The 23,009-nt window shown below is 45.6% G+C and overlaps 1 protein-coding gene across 1 annotated transcript in view; it reads left to right on the forward strand.

The window, feature by feature from the left end:
- Positions 1–23,009, forward strand: part of LOC308291709 (nuclear receptor coactivator 3-like) — a 129,506-nt gene that overhangs the window by 101,801 nt on the left and 4,696 nt on the right. The window contains exons 12-25 of the mRNA XM_080733832.1: positions 763–1,095; positions 1,691–2,082; positions 2,655–3,213; positions 4,096–4,382; positions 8,098–8,233; positions 9,591–9,749; positions 10,712–10,945; positions 11,355–11,460; positions 12,030–12,201; positions 14,417–14,740; positions 16,468–16,569; positions 18,784–19,045; positions 20,382–20,559; positions 21,627–21,831. Coding sequence (XP_080589958.1) covers positions 763–1,095; positions 1,691–2,082; positions 2,655–3,213; positions 4,096–4,382; positions 8,098–8,233; positions 9,591–9,749; positions 10,712–10,945; positions 11,355–11,460; positions 12,030–12,201; positions 14,417–14,740; positions 16,468–16,569; positions 18,784–19,045; positions 20,382–20,559; positions 21,627–21,831 — 3,449 coding nt within the window. The remainder of the gene's footprint in view (positions 1–762; positions 1,096–1,690; positions 2,083–2,654; positions 3,214–4,095; positions 4,383–8,097; positions 8,234–9,590; positions 9,750–10,711; positions 10,946–11,354; positions 11,461–12,029; positions 12,202–14,416; positions 14,741–16,467; positions 16,570–18,783; positions 19,046–20,381; positions 20,560–21,626; positions 21,832–23,009) is intronic.

Below are 23,009 nucleotides of genomic sequence, written 5' to 3' on the forward strand. Positions count from 1 at the left end.
TGATGGAGGGGAAAGGAACTGGTTGGAATAACGTGTTCCTTCCACATGCTACGTCCAAACTGGGGAAATCTCCCCTTGTCAGGTGAAAAGAAGCAACTTGGACTCCTCATGCATAGAAGGAAGCATGAGGTCAGTCCGTTGTCTCCCCAGGCGCGGCAGAGGGAGAGCAGAGCCCAGGATTACATAGGCAATTGGCACTGGGTGAAAATGGGTTACAAAATCGTGGGATCAAAATAAATAAATAAAAAAAAATTAAGTACATTTACTCAAGTGCTCAAGTACAATTTTGAGGTACTTTTACTTGACTGGAGTAATTAAAAGATTGCAATAGTTTTACTTCTACTCCACTACGTCTCAGAGGCAAATATTTTACTTTTACTCCACTACAGTTATTTGAAATCTTTAGTTACTAGTTACTTTGTGTATTTTGATTATTATTACAAAACACACATTAACCACGTAAGCCCTCTATGCATTTCGGCCCTTTGAAAATAGAATATCTACAAGCCCACAATGTGTCGCGACGCATTATGAGCTTGTAGATCTGCTATTTTCCCAATATATTTTATAAATTTGAAAACTTGTGAAATGGTACATTCTGCATAATGGATACTTTCCACTTTTGATTCTTTAAGTACATTTTGATTGCAATACTTTTGTACTTTTAGGGCAATTTTGAATTCTAAGACTGTATTTCTGTATTGCAGTATTGATACTTTGTTCTTAAGTAACACATGTGAGTACTTTTTCCCACCACTCCAGGAGGAGGACCAGTGGGACCAGGGGGGCCGGGAGGAGGCGGCATGGGCCACCGCATGATGCAGATGAACCAGATGAACCAGATGGGCCACATGGGCCAGATGGGTCCCATGGGTGGCATGGGCCACCCGGCCATGCAGCAGCATCAGCACCCACAGCAGCAGCCCCCGTTCCAGGGGGGCCCCGGGGGGGGCTTTGGCCTCGGCGGCATGAGCAGCCCCTCGGGGAGCCCCCGCATGGGCGGGCCCGGACCCCAGGGCCCGCCGCAGGGGCTCCTGATGTCGCCCCGCAACCGAGGGAGCCCCAAGATGGGAGCCAGCCAGTTCTCACCGGGAGGTACGTATGTCTGGTCCCATATGTAGTCTCTGTTCGTAGAGGTCTTCTTCACAGGGTAACCCAACAATAACAGTAGAAATGTGCAATTCTGGGAAACTCCAAGTGTTGTTACATTGACACGGGTCGCGAGGAATCCACTGAGAACTGAATTCCGTCTTACTATTTACTGTATATTATTGCGATTGAAGGTCCATTGTTTACTTTGAGAAACGGCACCGCTTGTCTGTGTCCATGTAGACGTGTACACATTTTAACGGTCTATGGGTTCGCCTCTCTGACATCATGCTCTGATGTCACTGTGATGTCAGTAGAACCAATCTACTAGAATGGGTTTGCTGCTCTGACATCACACTCTGACTTCACTGTGATGTCACACTAACAGAATCCCTTTTATGCCCATATTGGAGTTCCCTGATGTCATCAATACTACTGATGCCCTGTTAGAGAGATCCCTGTGATGCCAGGGGGAACAAATCGTATCTGTGTCTCGGTCTGTTCCGATTCTATTACCTCGGGTGTAATCTCTGTGTGTATGTGTGTGTGTGTGTGTGTGCGTGTGTGTGCGTGTACGCGTGCGTGTGCGCGCGTCCCTTAGGTCTCCACTCTCCCATGAGTGGCCTGGGCCCTGGCGGCGGGGGCGGGGCCTCGTGCAACAGCAGCTTCTCCAGCAGCTCCCTGAACGCCCTGCAGGCCATCAGCGAGGGCGTGGGCAGCTCCCTGCCCTCCAGCCTGGCCTCGCCCTCCCCAGGCGTCCACGGCAACAAGCCCGACAGCTCCCCCAGCGTGCACTCCTCCTCCTCGTCCTCTGGGCCCCCGCCGCCCCAGCCCGGCACCGCCCAGACCGCCAAGCCCGGCCAGGACGGCTCCAAAAGCCCCTTAGGGGGAGGAGGGGGAGGAGGCCTGGGTCCCGGGCCCGGCGGGGACCACCACCACCCCCTGCACCATCACCACCATCACCACCACCACCACCAGCATCAGCACCCCCAGGTAGGGATGTTAACAATTCATCTAAAGTCCATTAATTAGCCAGTAGCTATGCCCCTCCCAAAAAGCTTTTGTCCAATGCTAGCTTAGAATAACTTCCTGCTTGCCAAGGTTTGCCTTGGCAACAGCCTTGGCAAGCTGCCAGTTGCTAAGCTAGCATTGGACAAAAGCTTTTAGGGGAGGGGCATAGCTAGCCTACTGGCTAATTGCTGTTAATCTTTTTATTTTTAAGTTTTTGGGGCGGTCAAGGTCCATTATTTGAGCCACGGACCACCATTTCATGACATTTAGCCTCTCAGACCCAAAATATTTGTTATAAGATTTTCTACATTCACTCAGCATCACACTCTAATTAGACTTATTAAGTAATACAGTAAATTAAGTAATGCAGATGTTTAACAGTAATTTGCGTCCATTTGGTTTCATTTTACACTCAAGAGTTAAAGAACTATAAGGGTCCATTTAGTCCATCATTTAGCTGGGGACCACCTGGAATCCCTTCGGACCACTGGTGATCCTCGGACCACTGGTTGAAAACTGCTGAATTAATCAATAATTTGCATCCCTCCTCCCAGGCCGAGAGCACCGCGGAGCGACCGGAGCCCAGCCAGGCTGCCGCGGCGGCGGGTAAAGAGTCTGCGGAGGGAGGAGGAGGCGGGGGAGGAGGAGGCGGCGACGGGGCGGGTGCCACGGCGAGCTCGGACCCGCCCCGGAGGTTGCCGGACAGCAAGGGCCACAAGAAGCTGCTGCAGCTGCTGACCTCGCCCACCGAGGAGCTGGGGGGAATGAACAGCAGTAGCGGTAGCGGCCCGGTAGGGCCTCCCGGCCCGCCCCAATCCGCCCCCGGCGGCAACAACACCCCCGACGGCAAGGACTCCGCCGGCGGCATGACCAGCCCCTCGTCCACTGGCGTCTCCTCGTCCTCTTCGGCGGCCTCCTCCGCCGCCAACCAGGGCCAGGCGGCGGCAGCGGCGGCCATGTCCTCGGCCCAGTACACCGCCTCGCTGCAGGAGAAGCACAAGATCCTCCACAAGCTCCTGCAGAACGGCAACACGCCCGACGAGGTGGCCAAGATCACGGCCGAGGCCACCGGCAAGGTGACGCTGAACAACGCGGCGTCGCAGGAGGGAGGAGGTAAGGGCTGGGCTATATGGTGATAAATATCGTTGAGACGATACAAATAGCCCCATTTCCACTGTAGGGCCAACCCAGAACTAGAACCAGAACCTTCCAGAACCAAGAACTTTCAAGAACCTGTGAAGTTCCGGGACCAAGTTCTGCTTACGTTTCATGACCAGAACTAACTGGGAAGGTCCCAAAAAAAGACGAGCAGCGCTGCTGGCCCCTCCCATAGGTTCCCAGAACTAAAGTTTAGTTCTACCTCAGAAGGAGGACCTAAAAAAGGTTCCAGGAACCTCATCTGGAACCGGGCCGTACGCAATGGAAACAAAACCAGAACCCCAGAAATAGGTTCAGGTTCCTGGATGTTCTGGTTCCACCTTGCAGTGGAAAAGGGGCTAAATTCTCCACAATATGCCTTTATAGAGATATCGTATATATATATTGTGATACAATGAGGGAGCCTTATAAAAAAATCCTGTTGAATTGTTAATAGAGAGATTCATTGCAGAATCCATTTAAACCTGCATTTTGGTCTAAATCAGTAGTTCTCAAACTTTCAAATGTCAAGGTGTCCCCTTAACTCTGACAGCATACAAGTGGAACAACGGGTCCATTTGGTTCCATTTGTACACTGTCAGAGTTACATACTTGTAAGGGTCAATTTAGTCCCTGGACCCCACTTTGAGGACCACTGGTCTAAATGGTATGTTACTCCTTTTTCTTTTAGTTTTTGTTACCTTTTAGGTGGTTGTACTGTTTAGTAACTTGACAAACAACCATAAAAACCAACATGAAAAAGAATTGTGATAAGCGTGTGTATCGTGATACAACTTGGAAAAATGTTGTGATATTGTATTTTTCCATATCGCCCACCCCTAGGAGGAGGGGAGGCAGGAGGGGGGGCCGCGGGAGGAGGAGGGGGCCCGGGGCCGGCGGGGACCCTGGAGCCCAAGCAGGAGCAGCACAGCCCCAAGAAGGAGAAGACCCACGCCCTGCTCCACTACCTCCTCAACAAGGACGACTCCAAGGAGCCGGTGGACGTCAAGCCCAAGCCAGAGGAGCTGGAGGGGAAGGGCCCCGGCCCGGGGGCCCCGTGCGGCCCTCCGCGGAGCGGCGGACCCGGGTCCGGTCCCACGCCGGAACATCCCGAGAGCAAGATCAAGTCGGAGCCACCCGATGAGGCAAGATCATCACTTGGTTTTTTGTTTTAATTATTGTATATACGGTTCCTACTCTGCAGTGTAGGTATTAGGGAATTTAAGGAGCCTGTTTCTACTACCGCGACATGAGGACTGCTATGACTGAATCGCCGTTGCGGTCCTAATCGTTAAGCAAACAGCCGTCGGCGACGGGGTCCCACCCCTTTTACTGAACGCTTTGCTTCCCATGGCGACGCTTCTATACAGCAGGCGTTTTAGGCTCAACGTGTAAAGGGAGCTTCTGTTGTAGTACAGACGGCTGCTACGGCGGCAGGTTGATCTATCGAGCGCTGATCATTTCCGGTTACCGTTGTCATCTGCTGTAGCCGTCCAAAGCTTAAATTCCCTACTACCTACACTGCAGGGTCCTTGCTCTGGTCCTTGCTCTGGCCTGTCTATAGTCTCTCAGAAACAGAACTTTTCTTCTGAGAGTTGCGACTTTCCGACGTGCAGATTTCTGAGCTCCAATTCGGGTGTAATGCTTTTCAGAAGTCGTGAGTGACGTCATTTTATAGTCGAATTGGACCTTTCCGACGAAAAAAGTTCGGTTTCGGATTCCTGAGTATTACCGTCCGCAATGGTTTCATTTTTGCAGTTAATTGTCTGACCGAAAGCTCCCGCTTGCATGAAGATTAAAGTGCTGTTTAGTCCCGCATAATCCCATAATATTACTGTCTAGTCCTGTATAATCCCACAATATTTCCATTGGGACCCAAAAACAGAAACACAGAATTAAGAGAGAGAGAGACAGACAGATGGCCATTATTGCACCAAGGACAGCGACACAGAGGGTTCTGCCTCAATTAACTGCATTATGCACAAACCTGTCGGGAACAACGTTTGTGAATTACTTCCTCCTCTGCATTAAGCCTTAAGATAAACTAGCCCTTACCCGTTCAAAGATATGAGCTCCGAAATGATGTGCAGTGTGTGGATTATGGGATGTGCACTGTGCACACAGTATATGAGGGATGGAAAGTAACTTTAACTGGTGCTTGCATGCTAATATGTAGGAGCATCAATGTAAGAAATACCCGTTCCATTTAACGGCTACAGAGATACTGTGTACCGATCTGCATGATTTTGGACAACATCTGTAACAGGGCCAGAACCCCCCCCCCCCCCCCCCCGCCCGCCTGCCCGCCTGCACACACCACACTCCCCCCCCCCCCCCCCCCCCCCCCGTGTGTGTGTGGGTTTGTGTGTGATTGTGCATGGCCTGAACAACAGCGCCCCTCCCTTAACATGTGTGGTCACAAAAGGTACTGTAGGCTAAATAGATATAGATACACCATAAAAATGCTATTATACAGCATACGATTTGTGAAAGTGACAAACGGGCTTCACAGTTATGTCAGGTGTGTTCATATGCTGATGGTGATGCGATTTCAGATCAATTGCTCCAGCCACCGAGGAGAAACGCTGAGACAGACAGACAGACACTCACTCACTCAGACATTCGCAAAATTATAGTATAGATGTGTTCATATCAAGCTAAAATAAAACTAAACACAACAGTGGTGGAAAAAGTATTCACATATTTTACTTAAGTAGAAGTATCAATGCTGCAATGTAGAAATACCGTACTCCATAAGTAAAAGTCCAAAATTAAAAATGTCCTTGAGTAAAAGTACAAAGGTATTGGTATCAAAATGTATTTTAAGTACCAAAAGTAAAAGTACAGAATGTTTGAAAATAGCAGATCTACAAGCTCACAACGCGACGCGTTGTGATCTTGTAGATCGGCTATTTTCAAACAGACTAGGTAAAAAATAGGGCTAAAGTGGTTTATGTATGTTTTATGATATTATAATTTATATCTGCAAAGTAACTAGTAACTAAAGTTTTCAAATAAATGTAGTGGAGTAAAAGAACAATATTTGGACCCAGATAGTGGAGTAGAAGTAAAAGTATTGAAAATTGGAAATACTCAAGTAAAGTACAAATACCTCAAAAGTGTACTTAAGTACAATACTTAAGTAAATGTACTTGGTTACTTTACACCACTGAAACACAACGCATGCTTCAGGTGCATTACATCAAGTGTATTGCGGGACTGTGCAGGATGTTGTGGGAGCTGTGGGTTTTTCTTTCGCTTTCTTTTTTTTTTAAACCGGTTAAAAGGTTTATTTTCAATTCTTCACTTGTGCAATTAAGGCCGGCCGCTCCGCGCCCCCGTGCTATTCAAAAACGACCTTCTCCCGCAACATTTGCATTCAGTCCTGCAGGACCTGCCGGATCCAAACCTAACGCAGGGCTCTACTGTGAAGCATCTACTGTAGTGTGAGGGTGATTAACTGTTGCACTCTGCCGATAACGAGCCAACACAAATCTCCCCATCAGTAGCGCCTTCATTTCCAATTATTGTGAGCTGTGTCAGCAATTAGTGTGCTGACAATGTGAATGTTTTGACTAATGACAGCCATATCTAACCTGCAAACAGTTACGCCCCCTCCCATCCCCCCTTTATTGGGAGAACCACGTCGACTGGATAGGGCGCAGGGACCAGTAATAATACAACAGTGAAATAAAACGTAATAAAAGCGTAGTGTTTCTTTGGCAGGATGTCCTTTTCATTAGGTCCACCTTTTTAGAGTGTCGGTGAGTATCGAGTGCTGTGTATTTAACTTTTGAACCCTCTGTTAATAAACTTTTAACGGCACCGCCCTCAAAGGCCAGAGAACCCTAGAAGATAAATCAAACACTTAGCTAGGTGACATAGCAGATATAGCCTAGTAGCACAGCTAAACTATCCACCCATGTTAACACAAGGGATAGATGTATATACTGCAGTTAGTTAACTGCATGAGTATATAGTCTGGCTACGCCAGGCTACACCAGATATCTTTGCTGAAAATAACCGATCTACAAGTTTGCAGCGAGTTGTATGTGGTTCATGTGGTGGGCGGTGGCTCAGAAGGTAGAGTGGCAGCTTGGGAATCACAAGGTTTCCGATTCGATCCCGGGCTCCCCCTTTAATTGGTTAGTGTCAAAGTGTTCTTCTTGGGTGAGCAGGTTGGTTGGTGCCTTGGATGGTTATACCTATGCCGTCGGTGTGTGAATGGCTCAATCAAGCACACATTGCTTTGGCCTAGAATTATTGAATGCTTTAACTATTTTTGGAAAAAGTCGTGAAAATGTGTGCAAATCTTTGAATATATGTATTTATAAAGCAAACGTTTTTAACTAAAATTTTGCTTCTTGGGGGTCCCTGGAACTAAATATTTTGAGATGGGTGGTCAGTGGCCAAATACATATCATTTTGGGGGTCCTTCACATGAAAAAGTTTGAGAACCACTGATAGTAGTCTCTCAAGAACAGACTAACTGAACTCCAGTTGAGTTAAAAGGACCTTTTCTTTGACGATGGCCAGCCAGATTGCTGGCTAATTTGCACGGTTTTCCAAAAATAGCAGATCTACAAGCTCGCAGCGTGGCACTCGGTGCCGCGCTGTGAGCTTGTAGATCTGCTATTTTTCAATAGTTAGAGCATAAAATAATGATACACAATAATGTGTACCCATTCTGAATGGGTTAAATTGCTTTGAATAAAGGAGCTATTTAAATTGCTTTGAATAAAGGAGCTATATAAATGCACTGAGGATTTTGCTGTGTACTGTGTGAAGCTTGTTACTATGTGAATTTGCTTGACTTTCGTGTTTTGACGGTGTGTTTCTCTCACTCTGCCTCTTCAACAGCTGGACAACTTGGAGTCTATCCTAGGAGGTCTGAGGGGCTCCGGCTCAGAGTTCTACTCCGACACGGCCGGAGGCGGCGGGGCAGCCGGCGATGCAGGAGGCAAGGCCCAGGGCTGTGGTGATGACAGTATGCAGGGTGAGCAGCAGTGTTCATTACCTAGACTAAAACTATGAAGAAAAGTGTTCGTCGACCACCTTTTGGTGATCACTGACAAAAACGAAATAAAAACTAAGCTACTGTATGATTACTAATTACTGTATGATTTCTGAAATGAAGACTAAATATATTGACAAATTCATCAACAAATAAAAACTATCCGGTAGAACTAAGAGACAAGTCATTTTACAGTATGTTTGGTTGCGCTTGGGTGTAAAAAAAATTGCGGATCTACAAGCTTGTAATGCGTCCCGTTGCGATGTGTTGTGAGCTTGTAGGACAGCTATTTTAGTTGTAAAATCAGCCATTACCAATCAAAGCCGTCAGATCAAATCAAAGCCATCAAAGGCCATTTTTTGTTGACAAAATCAAGTCTAGACTAAACAAAAACTTTTCAGGTGACAAAAAAGAAAAGAAAATCGAAATTTGCTGTCAAAATTAACCCTATAGTAAGCAGTAGAGAGCCCTGCACGGGACTGTTTCCTCTTAGTCCTGCTGCCACCCACTCCCATTGTATTTGAGTCCATTCCCACCGGTTTCCACAATGGTTTCATTCCCTGACTGCCCACAGTTGATTTCTGAGTGACCGCCCCGAGGATCCCCTGCTTTGATTTTCTTTTCAGCTTCCGTGCTCCTCCATGCTGCAACTGTGCTCCAACCCACACTGTTGCATGCTTCAGGTTAATGGCGCGCGCCAACATCCGTTTTATCGTGGGTTTTTATTACCGCCCATTCCAGCCCAATTTAAAGCATTTTAAGCCCAATTGGACCTGAGAGATGACCCACTGTTATGTTTTTGAGCGGTGCTCCTGGAAGGAGCTAAACTCCAACATCTGGCTTTGTCCGTTTGTCCAAAGTTTGTTGTACGCCCAGTGTATTTTACACCCAGGGTCACTTTGGGACGCAAAGCTTGGCCTACATCTTTGCACAAAGCGCAGAAAGTTTCTTGTATGCCCAGGGTCACATTGGCCTTGGCCTACATCTGCCTACATTTGGCCTACATCTTTACGCGAAGCGCCCAAAGTTTGTTGTACGCCTAGGGTCACATTTGCCAAGCAGTGCAGGGCGCAAAGCTTGGCCTACATCTTTGCACAAAGCGCCCAAAGTTTGTTGTAATCCCAGGGTCACATTGGCCTTGGCCTACATCTGGCCTACATCTTTGCACAAAGCTCCCTAAGTTTGTCGCCCAGGGTCACATTGGCCAAGCTTCACAGGTCGCTTGAAGCTGGGCATAAATAGCACTGCTCACTTCACACTAGGTGTGATTTTTCTTTTTTCGGGGGATGTCGAGAAGCATGTGAATAAAGACGTTTTTCTCTTCACATTCATCGTACAGGGAGTCCAGGGATGGCTCCAGGGCCACGTGGGCCCTTCCAGAGGGCCATGTCCGTGGACGGGAAGCCCATGGGGGGACCCGGAGGAGTGGGGAGACGCCCCATGCTCATCAAGCAGGAGAACGTGATGGGCGGCCCGGACGGCTACCCGGGAAACATGGGTCTGTGTCCAAGAGGCGTTGGAGCAAGTAACTAGAAGTTTTTAGTGCACATTTTTAACGTAATCCTCTCACTCAATGAGCATGTTTATACCACGTCCATGTTATTCTCAGGGGGTGGGGAAAACCTCACTCGGTTGGTGGTGGCGATTTTGTAAGAGTAAAAGTTGCCACCATGTGAATGTGGTATATTCGTATTCTGTGCTCTTTTACGCACTCTGGGGACAAACCTTCAGTTCCCCAGCCTTGAACCTTGGATATAACATTTGTTTATCGTTCAGGTCAGCTAATCGGTTACTACTTTGGTTGCTTAAAACATCTGTTAAACAAACCACACTGACTGAACCCCTAACTGCTCCCAATGAAGTCAGTTTATGTTCTACAAAAGTTACTTTGAGAGTTGTTTCACTGTGCAATGAAAATCTATTATACTGTATGTTATATTGAAGCCATAAGCCACAAGAGGCATGTGGTTACCTGGTATTTTATAAAGGCTGGGAGGCGTGGTGAGACGCGGCGAAGCCGAGTGTCTCCAACCCTCTCCGCCGTTATAAAATACAGGTAACCACATGCCTCTTGTGCCTCATAGACATGTACCAATTAAAACTGTTCTATTTCACTAATAATTCACTACAAGGTCTGGAAGAAAGTAGTTCCCAGCTACAAGAAAGTAGTTTCCAGCAACAACAACACAGGTGCAAATAATTGTTGCACTGTGGAACACTGAAAAGAAATAACACACCTGGGTTTGATATAAACTGATTCGAGGTGTGGATTATAGTCTCATATACCGCAGCAATTAAAGGGAAACCAGCCAATCAGAATCAAGGAATGGAACTAGCCGTTTTAGAAATAATATTTTGGAATAAGAAATTTCTAATCAACGGGTACATCACGGCAAGGCAAACTGTCATTGTGCTTCAACACGACGTCCTACTGACCACATTTTATCCTTTTCTCTCCAGGAGGACCAATGAACAGGGCCATGGTTCCCCAGAGGTCCCCGATGGGAGGGTCGGTGGAGTGGGGGATGCCCCGCTCCAGTGCCAGTCCCGTGGGCTCGGCGGGGCACCCCTCCATGATCCGCCCCGGCATGGACTACGGCAACGCCAAGGGCATGATGGGAGGCCCCATGGTCAGCCGCTCCAGCAGCGTGCCTGGATCCAGGTCCATGTTGCAGCAGCAGCTCATGGATATGGGTACGTCTCATGTTGTTGCAGTCCTGTCTGTCCCATGCACTAGTATAAACACATTGGGGGCGAATTTGAACCGTGAATAATTTCCTTTTTTTAGAACCTCATAAAGTCAATGCAAGCTTCCACATTGGCAACAAATGTCCTCTGAGCTAAAAATAGTTTTTTTGCCCTGGTGTCGAATTTTGCGGACATTCGCTGGCGAACTTCTACACCTTTGAGCAAGGTGAGGGAGTTTTGAAACAGAAGTAACCTGCTTGATGACACAGCTCAGTCTCATTGTGTTTTAAATAGTCCACAGTTTGTTTCTTTATGCCAGACAACATAATATCACAATCACAGATAACATCTGGGCTTTTATTAAGCTATATATTGTCAATGTATCATCCCTAATTGCGTTGTGTTCTGTATTCAGGTGGTTCAGGGGACATGGGGATGGGTATGAGCCCTTTCAGCCAGCAGGGCCAACCCAGCCAGTCTCCATCCTGGCCAGAGAACGTGATGGGCATGGACGGAAGCAGGTCAGTGATGCAGTCACCCTAGTTCAGGGTTTCTCAAAGTGGGTGAAGCTGACTCCTGACACTTTCAGCTGGCTTCAACTTTTTTCAGCGATTTCAATGATTAAGTGACGTGTCGTCAATTACGTTTTTGTTTCACCATTTCCTCTCCCCTTCTCTCTCCATACGATATACTGCTTGTAATGGTGGAGAAATTATTTTGTCAGCCAGTTCCCTTTTAAGCCTAGTGTTTATATTGTCCTTAATATTTTTTCCGCTTGTCGCTTCGACCCACTTAACACTTGTTGAGCAACGATCGACTAGACTGTGAAAAGAGTAGCTGACCATGCTTGGTCGTTTTCTAGATTTTGTCACTGTTTGTGTGAATGCAGCGCAAGTCTGACTTGAAAGCATATCTGCTAAATGGCTCAATTGTAAAATTATAATTGGAACCAAAATGACAATTTAGTAGTTGGTGCTAAAGCTGTGCGTGTGTGTGTGTGTGTGTGTGTGTGTGTGTGTGTGTGTGTGTGTGTGTGTGTGTGTGTGTGTGTGTGTGTGTGTGTGTGTGTGTGCGTGTGCGTGTGTTTCAGACGGCAGTTTAACAACCCCCTGGATGAACTCCTGGTGCCCCCCACCACCAGCGAGGGTCAGAGCGATGAGCGGGCGCTGCTGGACCAGCTGGACTCTCTGCTGAACAACACAGACGGCATCGCCCTGGAGGAGATAGACCGGGCCCTGGGCATCCCTGACCTGGTCAGCCAGGTGAGGAGGACCTAGATCAGTGGTTTTCAACCTTTTCAGGCCGCGACCCCCAAAATAATCATATTTCAACTGGGGGACCCCCACCCTGACAAGCACTTGAGTTGGCATTACATTTGGTTTGACTCAATCTGTTCCATTGTGAAAATAGCAGATCTACAAGCTCACAACGCCTCGCTTTGCGAGGCGTTGTGAGCATGTAGATCGGCTATTTTCACAATTTCTGCCTCTAATATTTGAACATTTTGCTAATGTTTAACCAGAGGTACTAAACATGTCTTAAAAGTCCTTAAATTGTCACTTTAGAAATGTGCAGATTACCCTCTATACACTTAAAATTTATGTCGGTTTGTTTACTGTCGAGTGAGAAAACAATGTTGCACATCAAGCCAATCATCTGGGGACCCCCCAGAATCATTTGGGGAACCCCCTGGGGGTCCCGACCCACATGTTGAGAACCACTGACCTAGATGAATGTACTGTACAGCGTTTCACTAAATGTGGGAAGTGGTCCCCCAGATAATTCGAAAAACATTAAGATTTTACTGATAATATAACGATAATATAAAAAAAAAAGATTCATGTAAAAACTAAATAATGACTTGGTTAGTTCCATTGATTGCTGGCAGAACACAATCAATTGATTGATCATTGGGGTGGCTGTGGCTCAGGAGGTAGAGCAGGTCGTCCAGTGATCCGTGGGCCGTTGTTCGAATCCCGGCCTCCAATGAGTCGGTCGGTACTAGCTTGCCTCCATTGGTGTGTGAATGTGGGAAGTGAGGACGCTGACGGCCGACTTTTCGCTACTTCAACTCACAATTTATGAATGAATGAACCCTTGTAAATCGCTTTAGAAATGCAAAAGAAATGGTATAAACATATATAAACATGCTCTGAAAATTAAGTAGGGTAGGCCGCGAACGCTCTCCTGATTTTCAAGTGGACCCTGATGCAGAAAAGGTCGGGAACCTCTGGATGTACCAAGTGCACTTTGTTCCCCCCCGTTCCGCCATCCTGCATGTAATCCAATCATGGAAAAGTGACTTAAGTGACTTATAACCAAAACATGTCTACGCATTAAACGTTTTGCTTATGAGCCACGGTGTGCGGGTCGTTCTCCGCTGTTAAGAGAGACGGATGAGCCCTGAGGGATCGGGCCATACCGCTGAGAGAGAGAAAGGGAAATAAAAAGAAAATACAATTACAGAGCTGACGAATAGGAAATTAATCAACCAGATGGATATGTATGACGAACCTCATCCTCTGTCTCATTCCTTATTCATCTTCACAGGTGTCAGTGGCTCAGGGGTTAAGAGCGGCCGCCTGGGAACCAGCGTTGATTTTGTCGTCTTTTGTCGACTGCGTTTTTTTCACTGACAAATAAAACGAATAAAAACGAAATAAAAAACTAAGCTGTGATGACTAAAACCAAGACTAAATATATTGACAATTTCGTCAACAAAATAAAAACTAGACTAAAACGTTAGGGAGGGACAACCAAGTGTAAAATCAGTCATTACGATGCCATCAAGGCCTGCCAAAATACATTTTCGTTGACTAAATCAACTGTAGATTTAGTCGCCTAAAATCTTATGATATTTAGTCGGCTAAAATTAGGCTAAGTTACTAGGGCCCAAGGTGGAGGGGGCCTTAATTATTTGATACTTTAGCTATTGAAAAATAGCAACTCTACAAGCTGAGCTTGTAGATCTGCTATTTTTGAAAAGTCGTGAAAATGTGTGCAAATCTTTGAATGTATGTATTTTTTAAGCGAACATTTGTAACTCAAATTTTGCTTCTGGGGTCCCTGGAACTAAATATTTTGAGATGGGAAACATAGGTTTTTCAAAAAACCTTAGAAGGATTTGAAATATTCAAAGACTTGCACAGATTTTCACGATTTTTCAAAAATGGCAGATCTACAAGCTTGCAGCGCAGCACTCGGTGCCGCGCTGTGAGCTTGCATATCTGCTATTTTTCAATGGTTAAAAGCACAAAATAACGTGTAATAACGCGTCCCCAGACTAAATGGGTTAAACCCCCTCCCGCTATGAAGAACATTCATGGGGGGCCCGCAGTGAATCCTCGTACCCAGGGCCCAGAATTTGGTGCGACACCCCTGCCCCCCGCCGGGCCGGGTCAAATGCAAGTGCCTTAATGTTCCTCTCTGGGATCACTAAACCCTCTTTTTGTCCCCCCCCCCCCCCTCCCTCCCCAGAGCCAAGGAGAGCAACAGATGGACCCCTTCCCGGGCCAGGACCCCTCCATGGTCCTGGACCAGAAGCCCCTGTACGGGCAGGGCTACCCGGGACCCCCCAGCATGGCCATGCAGTCGGCGTACGGGGGCAACCCCATGCAGGGCCAGCCCCAGCAGGGCGGCTTCGGGCCCATGCTGTCCCAGATGGGCCAGGGCGGCAGCTTCCCCGGCATGGGCGGGATGGGGGGCATGGGGCACCCCCGCGCCAACATGATGAGACCCCGCATGATGAGCGCCAACAAGCCCATGAGACTGCAGCTGCAGCAGAGACTACAGGGCCAGCAGGTACGCTTCCAAGCACAGCAGTGGTTCTCAGTGGACCCCCAAGGGGGTCCCCAGATTATTTTGGGGGGGTCCCCAGATGATTAACCTAAATGTGCAACATTGTTTTCTCACTCAACAGTAAACAAACCAACGTAAAGTTTAAGTGTATAGAGGGTAAATGCACATTTCTAAAGTGACAATTTAAGGACTTTGTAATACCTCTAAAACGACACGTTAAACGTACAAATTGTCAAATATTAGAGGCAGAAATTGTGAAAATATTGTGAAAATAGTAGATCTACAATGCAGGGCCAGCCCCAGCAGGCCGGCTTCGGGCCCATACATTGTGAGCTTGGCTATTTTCAAATAGCCGAAATGTATATAGGGTTGTGTAATATAAGGCTGAAGTGGTATGTTTTGTAATGATAATCAAAATCTGCAAAGTAACTAGTAGCCTAACTAACAGTTTCAAATAATTGTAGTGGAGCAAAAGTACAATATTTGGAACCGAGATGTAGTGCAGTAGAAGTACGGTAAGTAACTATTGAAAATTAAAGTACAAATACCTCAAAGTTTTACTTAAGTACAGTACTTAAGTAAATGTACTTATTTACTTTATTACACCACTGTACAGGACATATATGTACAGAGTACAGACAGATTTCATTCATTTGGATTCCATAGAGTCCAACATGTCTTTCTTGCCTAACTCCTGGGTTTCTCTAAAAGGATCATACTTACAGTATACAAAAATAGCAGACAAGGTCAAGTAGTACTTTAGGTCAAGGAGACCTACTTCAGCTTTTTAGGTACAAATTCCTGTTTGAAGTAAGAGAAATGATCACCAGATTTTGAAAATGTTCTTAGTTGAGCCTCCTGTATAGTATTTAAGTTTAAATACGCCATTACACTCTCTATCTAAGGGAACCTCCCACGGGTCACAGACAAAGTCAGAGAGAGAAGGATGAGGCTGGCAGGGCACTGCGTCAGGCACACAGAACTAGAGGCAAGCAAACTGACACTGTGGGAGGCAGGCCAGGGCAAAGCCAGGAAAGGCAAGAAGTGCACCACCTACCTACGTAGATGCATTACGGCGAGACAGCTTAGCTAACAACACTGAATAGCTCATGATACTAGGAGAGTGTGGAGGGCAGCGACTCGGGAGTCCCAAGTTGCTCAACCTTTTCAAGCTGTGACCCCCAAAAATAATCATATTTGAACTGGGGACCCCCACCCTTCACAAACACTTGGAATTGTAGGAGTTGGCATTACCTTTAGTTTGACTTGAACTGTTCCATTGTGAAAATAGCAGATCTATGTAGATCTGCTATTTTCACAATTTCTGACTGTGGCAATTTCTGACTTTCTCTGGCAATTTGACCAATATCTTAGACCAGAGGTACTAAAACTGAAAACGTCATTAAAGTCATTACATTGTCACTTGCAAATAACATGTATACTCTTATATTGTATGTTGGTCTGTTGACTGTTAAGGGAGAAAACAATGTTAACATTTAGCTAAACATCTGGGGAACCCCCAAAATAATTTGGGGACCCCTCTGGGGGTCCCGACCCAAAGGTTGAGAACCACTGGGCTAGACCACACTCTCGCATTGCATTGCATCGCATCGCATCACACCACACACTCTCTCTACCCACTGAGTGTGACGGTGGCTTGATAGATTTCCAATGTAATAATATTAACCTTCGTGCCGTGCTAATGTTGATTATTGCCTCTGCTTCCTCAGTTCATGAGTCAGACGCGGCAGGGCATGGCCATGAAGATGGAGAGCCCTGGAGGGGGCAACCCTGGCATGAGGCCGGGCATGCAGCCTGGCATGGGAGGACAGGTATGTGACAGACACCTGCACACACTCAGACTCACAAATACTCACACTGCTCATGAATATTCATAAAGTTCAGACTGAGTTGGACAAAGAAGTCCTTTCCATTTTCTGTACACCCGGCTCGTAAAAGCCTGCGCAAGGAACTTAAAGGAGTAGTTCACCCCTAAAATTGTTTATATTGATTACTCATGCCATGGAGGCTTGAGTTCAATACTATTTTTCGCATTCCTTAGACAAAAACAATATTGTAGTTAATATAATGGGGGTAAATATATTCAAATTAAATTATTGTTTTAGGAATGTGACTAATACAAAACATTATTATTGAACTCAAGTCTCCATGGCATGAGTAATCAATAGTAAAAAAGGCATTTTGGGGGTGAACTACTCCTTTAACAACTTCAACTCTTGCATCCAAATTCTGGGGAGAACAGTCTGCAAAAATAGCACTCAACTGCTTTAAATAACTTTAATTTCATAGGTGTCCTTTTAGACACCAGGGTAATCGCCTCCAGTTGAATTGTGTTAACATAATAGCATACTCTTTGGAATAAGTCCCAGATTGTAGCTTTATATAGACCAGGGGTGTCGAACTCATCTTGGGGTGAGGGCCGCATTGGATGAAAGGCGACTTGATGAGGGCCGAACCAGTCGCGGATCGGATGGCATGCACACTCGCGCACATGTTCGCTCTGTTTTTCTTCCTGTCGTCTCAGCCACTGCTGTAGCTAGCAGTATAGCAGTATATCATTTTACAAATTGTGTTCATTATTAAGTAAAATAGCTACTTTCATTATTGGTATTACAGTTGCAGTTAGGTACGAGAGATGCTATTTGTTTAAAGGAGTAGTTCATCCCCAAAATGACTTTTTTTTCTTTGATTACTCACGCCATGGAGAATTGAGTTCAATAATATATTTTTATTTTATTTGTCGCATTACTAAGACAAAAATGTGATAATAGTACACTTCCCCCCATTGATTCCGGATGTGGGTCCCCATCCGGAATCAATAGGCATGCATGCATTTATTGTAATCAAATTTCTGTTTTAGGAATGAGTCTACATTGGCTCCATGGCATTTTGGGGGTGAACTACTCCTTTAAGAAGTGCCAATAAGAATAAACCATTTGATAATAGAATCATTCAATTCCTGATAGTCTCCAGTACGCTATAATTTGTAAATGGCTAAAAAAATATTATTGATGCAGGACAATAATTATTTTTATTGTATTTTATAATAAAAAAAATAAAAGTAATGAACAATAATGGCATATTCAGAAAATATCGGAATAATAAAACATTTACATTTTTATTATTATTATATTTTTTAAATAAGTTATTTTTTTTAACAACATTAATTTCCATGTCTAATATGTGTAATCTTTGAGTACAGTTCGAATATAGTAGGTATGTTCAGGTATTATTCATAGCCAGACCAACCACCCTATTCCTAGCAATGCTGTCATCTTCAAAGAGAGAGAGAGAGCTGGTCACTTAACATTCCAATCAATCAACTCAATCACTGCCAGGTGGGAGAAACCTAGCCTGCAGTGTAGACATTAGTTAGGTTAATTCTTAAAACAATCATAACTCTTGACAGGAATGGGCTAGAGACTTACTTTTTTTTTCTAAATGCTCAGAAATGTATGCTCTAGCCTGGGGGGCCGGATTGAATCATCTCGCGGGCCGGATTCGGCCCGCGGGCCGTATGTTTGACATCCCTGATATAGACTTTAATCTCAATGGGACTAATCTGGTAATATAAAAGTAAAATAAGAAAGAAAACACATGCACCTGTGTTCACAGACCATTTTCACCCGCAAACCCCCCCCCCTCCCTTGTGATTTGCAAAACACATTTTTGGACACTGCTCCTACAGATTTTGCCCTAAAATCACGCAAAGCGGTACACAGTATCTCTACATTCATGTCATCGATATGCATCTGTTCCATCTGTTCCATCTAGCGCCACCATCAGGCCGATTTTTGCAAAACACATTTTTGGACACTGCTCCTACAGATTTTGCCCTAAAATCACGCAAAGCTACTACAGTCATGTCATCAACATGGATCTGTCCCATTTCCCATATTCCCTCCTGATAAAACCAAATGTGATAGAACCCATTCCGGTTCCTCAATGTCGGATCCAGTTTCCTCCGATTGCTCCAGTTTCCGGATCCCAACTCTAATCGTGACTTGTCTTCCCTCCTGGTCCAGCCTGGCTTCCTGAACGCCCAGATGATGGCCCAGCGCAGCAGAGAGATGGTCACCATGCAGATGAGGAGGCAGAGGATGATGATGCTCATGCAGCAGCAGCAGCAACAGCAGCAGCAGCAGGCGGCGGCCGCAGCAGCCGCCGCGGCGGGGGGCTTCAGCCCGCCTCCCAACGTCACGGCCCCCGGCGGCATGGACAACCCCATGGGAGGGCCCAACATGGGCCCTGCTGGCCCCCAGCAGTTTGGCTACGGAGGAAGCTATGGTGAGGTTCTTGGGCATTCAATCTTTTCTTTTAGCTGACAATTCCTCCTATTACTGCTTACCTCTACTGGCTGGTCTTGGAGAGGGTGCAAAGTGTAGACAAGTGATTCTAAACTCTTATAATTTCAAGTTAGACCCACATTCAGCCCCGGCTTAATTCACAGGCTTTAGGGGCTGCAGCCCTGAGCACCAAGTTCTGAGAGGTACCAAACGCTTGTACCACTAAAACGGTGCTGAAATGTGTCGGCAGCACCTGTCACCCCAGAATAGAAGGGTTTGATTGATTAATTGAATATTGTATTAGACAGAAACCTAAAATGGCCTGAGTACAGTCAAAACACTTAGTCTAAAAGGATTAGACCAAAAAAGTCCTTGCGGTCTTGGGGTCCTCCACTGGGGTTCATGTAGTTAACTGTGTTGACCTTGGCTAAGGTAGGAACGGCTGCATTGGGGAGGACGTTTGTTTGTTTGTTTGCTGTGTCACAGAACCCTATTTTGTACAATTCCGCTATTCCAGAATAGATACTTACTGACACCCAAAAGTTGCTGCAGTCATTTATGAGACGGGAGTCGATTTAATTAGATTGTGTTTAGTGTTTTGTTTCTGCCCGAGCCAAATGCTAAGCTACCGCACCTCACACCAGGTGGAGCAAATTGTGTTTTGTTCACCAGGCTTCTGGGTCCCACAAGGACACGCAAATTAATTTCACATGAATTCAGACAATTTTCTGATGTTACTGGGACACAGAACGCTTGCTGCTACTGCTGCTCCCTTGTGGCAAGTTTGTGTATTGCGAAAAGCGGGTTTCAGAGCCTGCAATGGTTGAACTTTGTACGTGATCAGATTATAGTGGCAGAATATGAAATGTAGTGCTATACATTGTATATAACATACTTGCATGACTATTATTAAGACGTGATTCTGTCAGAAAGCTGAGTGTATCCAATCCTATTGTCTCCTCCTGTGTGTGTCCCTGACTCTATAGAATCTGTAATGTTTTCTGTCCATTATGCCAGTACAGAGACATTAATTAGATGTATTCCTCGGCCTGGAAACCTGTCCAGGCCGATGCTGTAGAAGGACTCACAACTTGACTAATTAAACATCCAAAATGAAACAATTCAGGATGTCAGTGTTTTTTATTGGGGTTTTTAAATATAAATACCCAACATCCCTCCAAATGATTGCATGTCATGTGCAAAAAGTGTTGTAGAAAAGCATGTAGATCTTCTATTTTTGAAAATGTTGTTCGCCTATTTACAGTATGACATGCCCAAAGATCGGGGCACTGCCAGGGTGAAAGAGGTTAAACAGTGTTGTGTCGTGTGTTTCTCAGGGATGGGCCAGCAAGGAGACCCGTCATTCGGCCCCTCGGGGGGAAGTCCTCCTAACGCCATGATGTCAGGCCGCCTGGGCCCCCAGAACCCCATGATGCAACAGCACCCGCAGGGCGGGCCCATGTACCAGGGCGCCGACTTGAAAGGCTGGTCACAGGGAGGCATGGCCCGCAGCAGGTTTGTGTCGAAAATCGTTTGCATGTTTATGGTGCAAAATCAAACGCTATACATTCCACCGAACATCATCAGATCCTTCTAAACCGAAAGTCGTACTATAGTGAGCTGGGGGAAAAAGCACCCATTGCATCACCCGTTTGAAGGGATGGGATCCCCTGTCGTTGTCGCTTTTCAGTGTTGTTCTTACTCCCAACTCGTAATAGGTAGAATCAGACTTCATCTTGAAACAGGCTCTCCTGAACAAGGTGTTAGCCGAGTGAGTGCCTGTGTCAAGTAGTGAGGTGTCCGCTTCTGCCGACTCCGCACGGTTCGAGTTGCATACCCGATAGGCGTCTACTGCGAATCCACCAATCAGTCGACATGAGACAGGACAGGAGAGCCCTGTCAAATCAACCTATTACGCAGGGGAGTCCTGTTGCATCGAAAGTGTACCGCATTGACAGATTTGGCCCCAACTCTAACCGTTTGATGCAACAGGTCCACAGGTGATCCACCTGTGGACATACTTTTGTCCCAGAGCCACATATTATTTCATGCACTAAAATAAGCAATTCATTCTCATAATGCAAATGCAAATACATAATTCTAATTCCTATCATTCTCTACATCTAAAGTACAGTATATTGTTGATCAATAAAGTATTCCCATGTTCAGTCTTTAAACATACCAATGATGAAATGAAACAGACGAGGCATGTCAAAATAAAGATTACAATTTGTGAGATGTATGTATATATATACGTAATAAAGTATCTGTTTTCACAAATTGCATATGGAATTGTATTTAAAATAAATTAAACATAGCTTGCCATAGAGTTGTCAAGTATAAACAATACTACAAAAAATGCATGCGTGTTTTTCCTCTAAAGGGATTGTGTTTTTGGCCATGCCACCATGACCCAACCGTCCCCCCTTGCTGTGACCCACTTATGGGTCATGATCCACAGCGTGAATGCCGCTGTCCTAAACTCTGTAATATTCGTGTCAGGGTGAAAGGTACTTTATGTAGGTCTCCAGGTCACATCTTTGACTTGACCCGTCATTTCTCTTCCCCCTCCCCCCGGCCAGCTCCTACGCCCAGCAGCAGTTCGGGCAGCAGGGCGCCCCGGGCCAGCAGCAGTTCGCCCAGCAGGGGAACCCGGGCCAGTACGGGGGCATGATGATGAATGGCGGCATGCCAGCCAACGGCGGAGCGGCCCACATGGGCCAGATGGGAGGTCAGATGGGCATGAACCCCATGGCGATGGGACGGATGCCTATGGGGCCTGACCAGGTACGTACTGTACGCAGCAGTGTTCATTTCACCACTAAAACCATGACTCAAACTGTCGACTACCTTTTTTCAATGACGAAAACTAAATAAAAAAAGAATCTATTGCAGTGATGTTACTAGGTTTTCAATGTAATGGGTCCCGGGACCCACAGGTGGTCATTCAAATGGGTCCCAGAAAAGTTTTATGAGTCCTCAATACAATGTTTTCGAGCGCTGTGAGCTTGTAGATCGGCTATTTTCAAAATGTTTGCCTATTTCTTATATTTATTTTACAATTTGGCTAATGTTTGAACTTAGAACTAGGATTTCTAAATACACTAGGCTACAGACACCCATTTAATTATATTTATATCACTGGGACCCCAATTTATATTAAATGTTAAAATACTAGAGTACAAATGGAACAGGTCCATTTGGTTCCATTTGTTCACCAAGTTACAGACCCATAAAGTTCTATTTGGTTCCTAACTATCATTTATCTGGGGACCCCCTGGAACTCCCTCAAGGAGCCAGGACCCCACTTTGAGAACCACTAGTGAAAATAGTTTTTAGCTGTTCCAGGTTTAACTGATAATAAATCTTTACAGTGTTTATCTTACACAATACATTAAAAAAATAATTAAACTATCTAAACTAATATAGCAACTTAAGTAGAAGAAGTAAATTATTTTAACATGGACTCCAATGGAGGCGCATCCCCGGGACCCCAGGACCATGACATGAATGAGTCCCTGGGTGACTTGAATGTGTTTTTGATGCGGGATGCGCACGTAATGACATCACTGCTATTGGAAGTATTTCGGCATGCAACAACTGGTCATATGATGCATTTTGCATCATATGATGCATCAGATGATGCGATATCATATGATGCTTTGTAGCATGCTGAAATACTAAAATATCTAAAAACACAGATTGAACACAAAAAATAACTAACGGATTGTGTTGATCGTGTCCCAAACAACAATAAAATAAGATCTGGTTGTCCCAGAGGTGAAGTGGTCCTTTAAACTGAGACTAAATATATTGACATTTTCGTCAACAAACCAAAACTAGACTAAAATGTTAGGAAGGGATTAGTGGAGAAGAGATTCGGTAGAACTAAAAGACCAGTCAATTAACGTTTGGTTGTGCTCAGGTGTTGCGCTTTGAAAATAGCCGATCTAAAAGCTCACAGC

This window comes from Nannobrachium achirus (assembly GCF_963921795.1).
Source record: "Nannobrachium achirus genome assembly, chromosome: 9".
Taxonomy (NCBI): Eukaryota; Metazoa; Chordata; class Actinopteri; order Myctophiformes; family Myctophidae; genus Nannobrachium; species Nannobrachium achirus.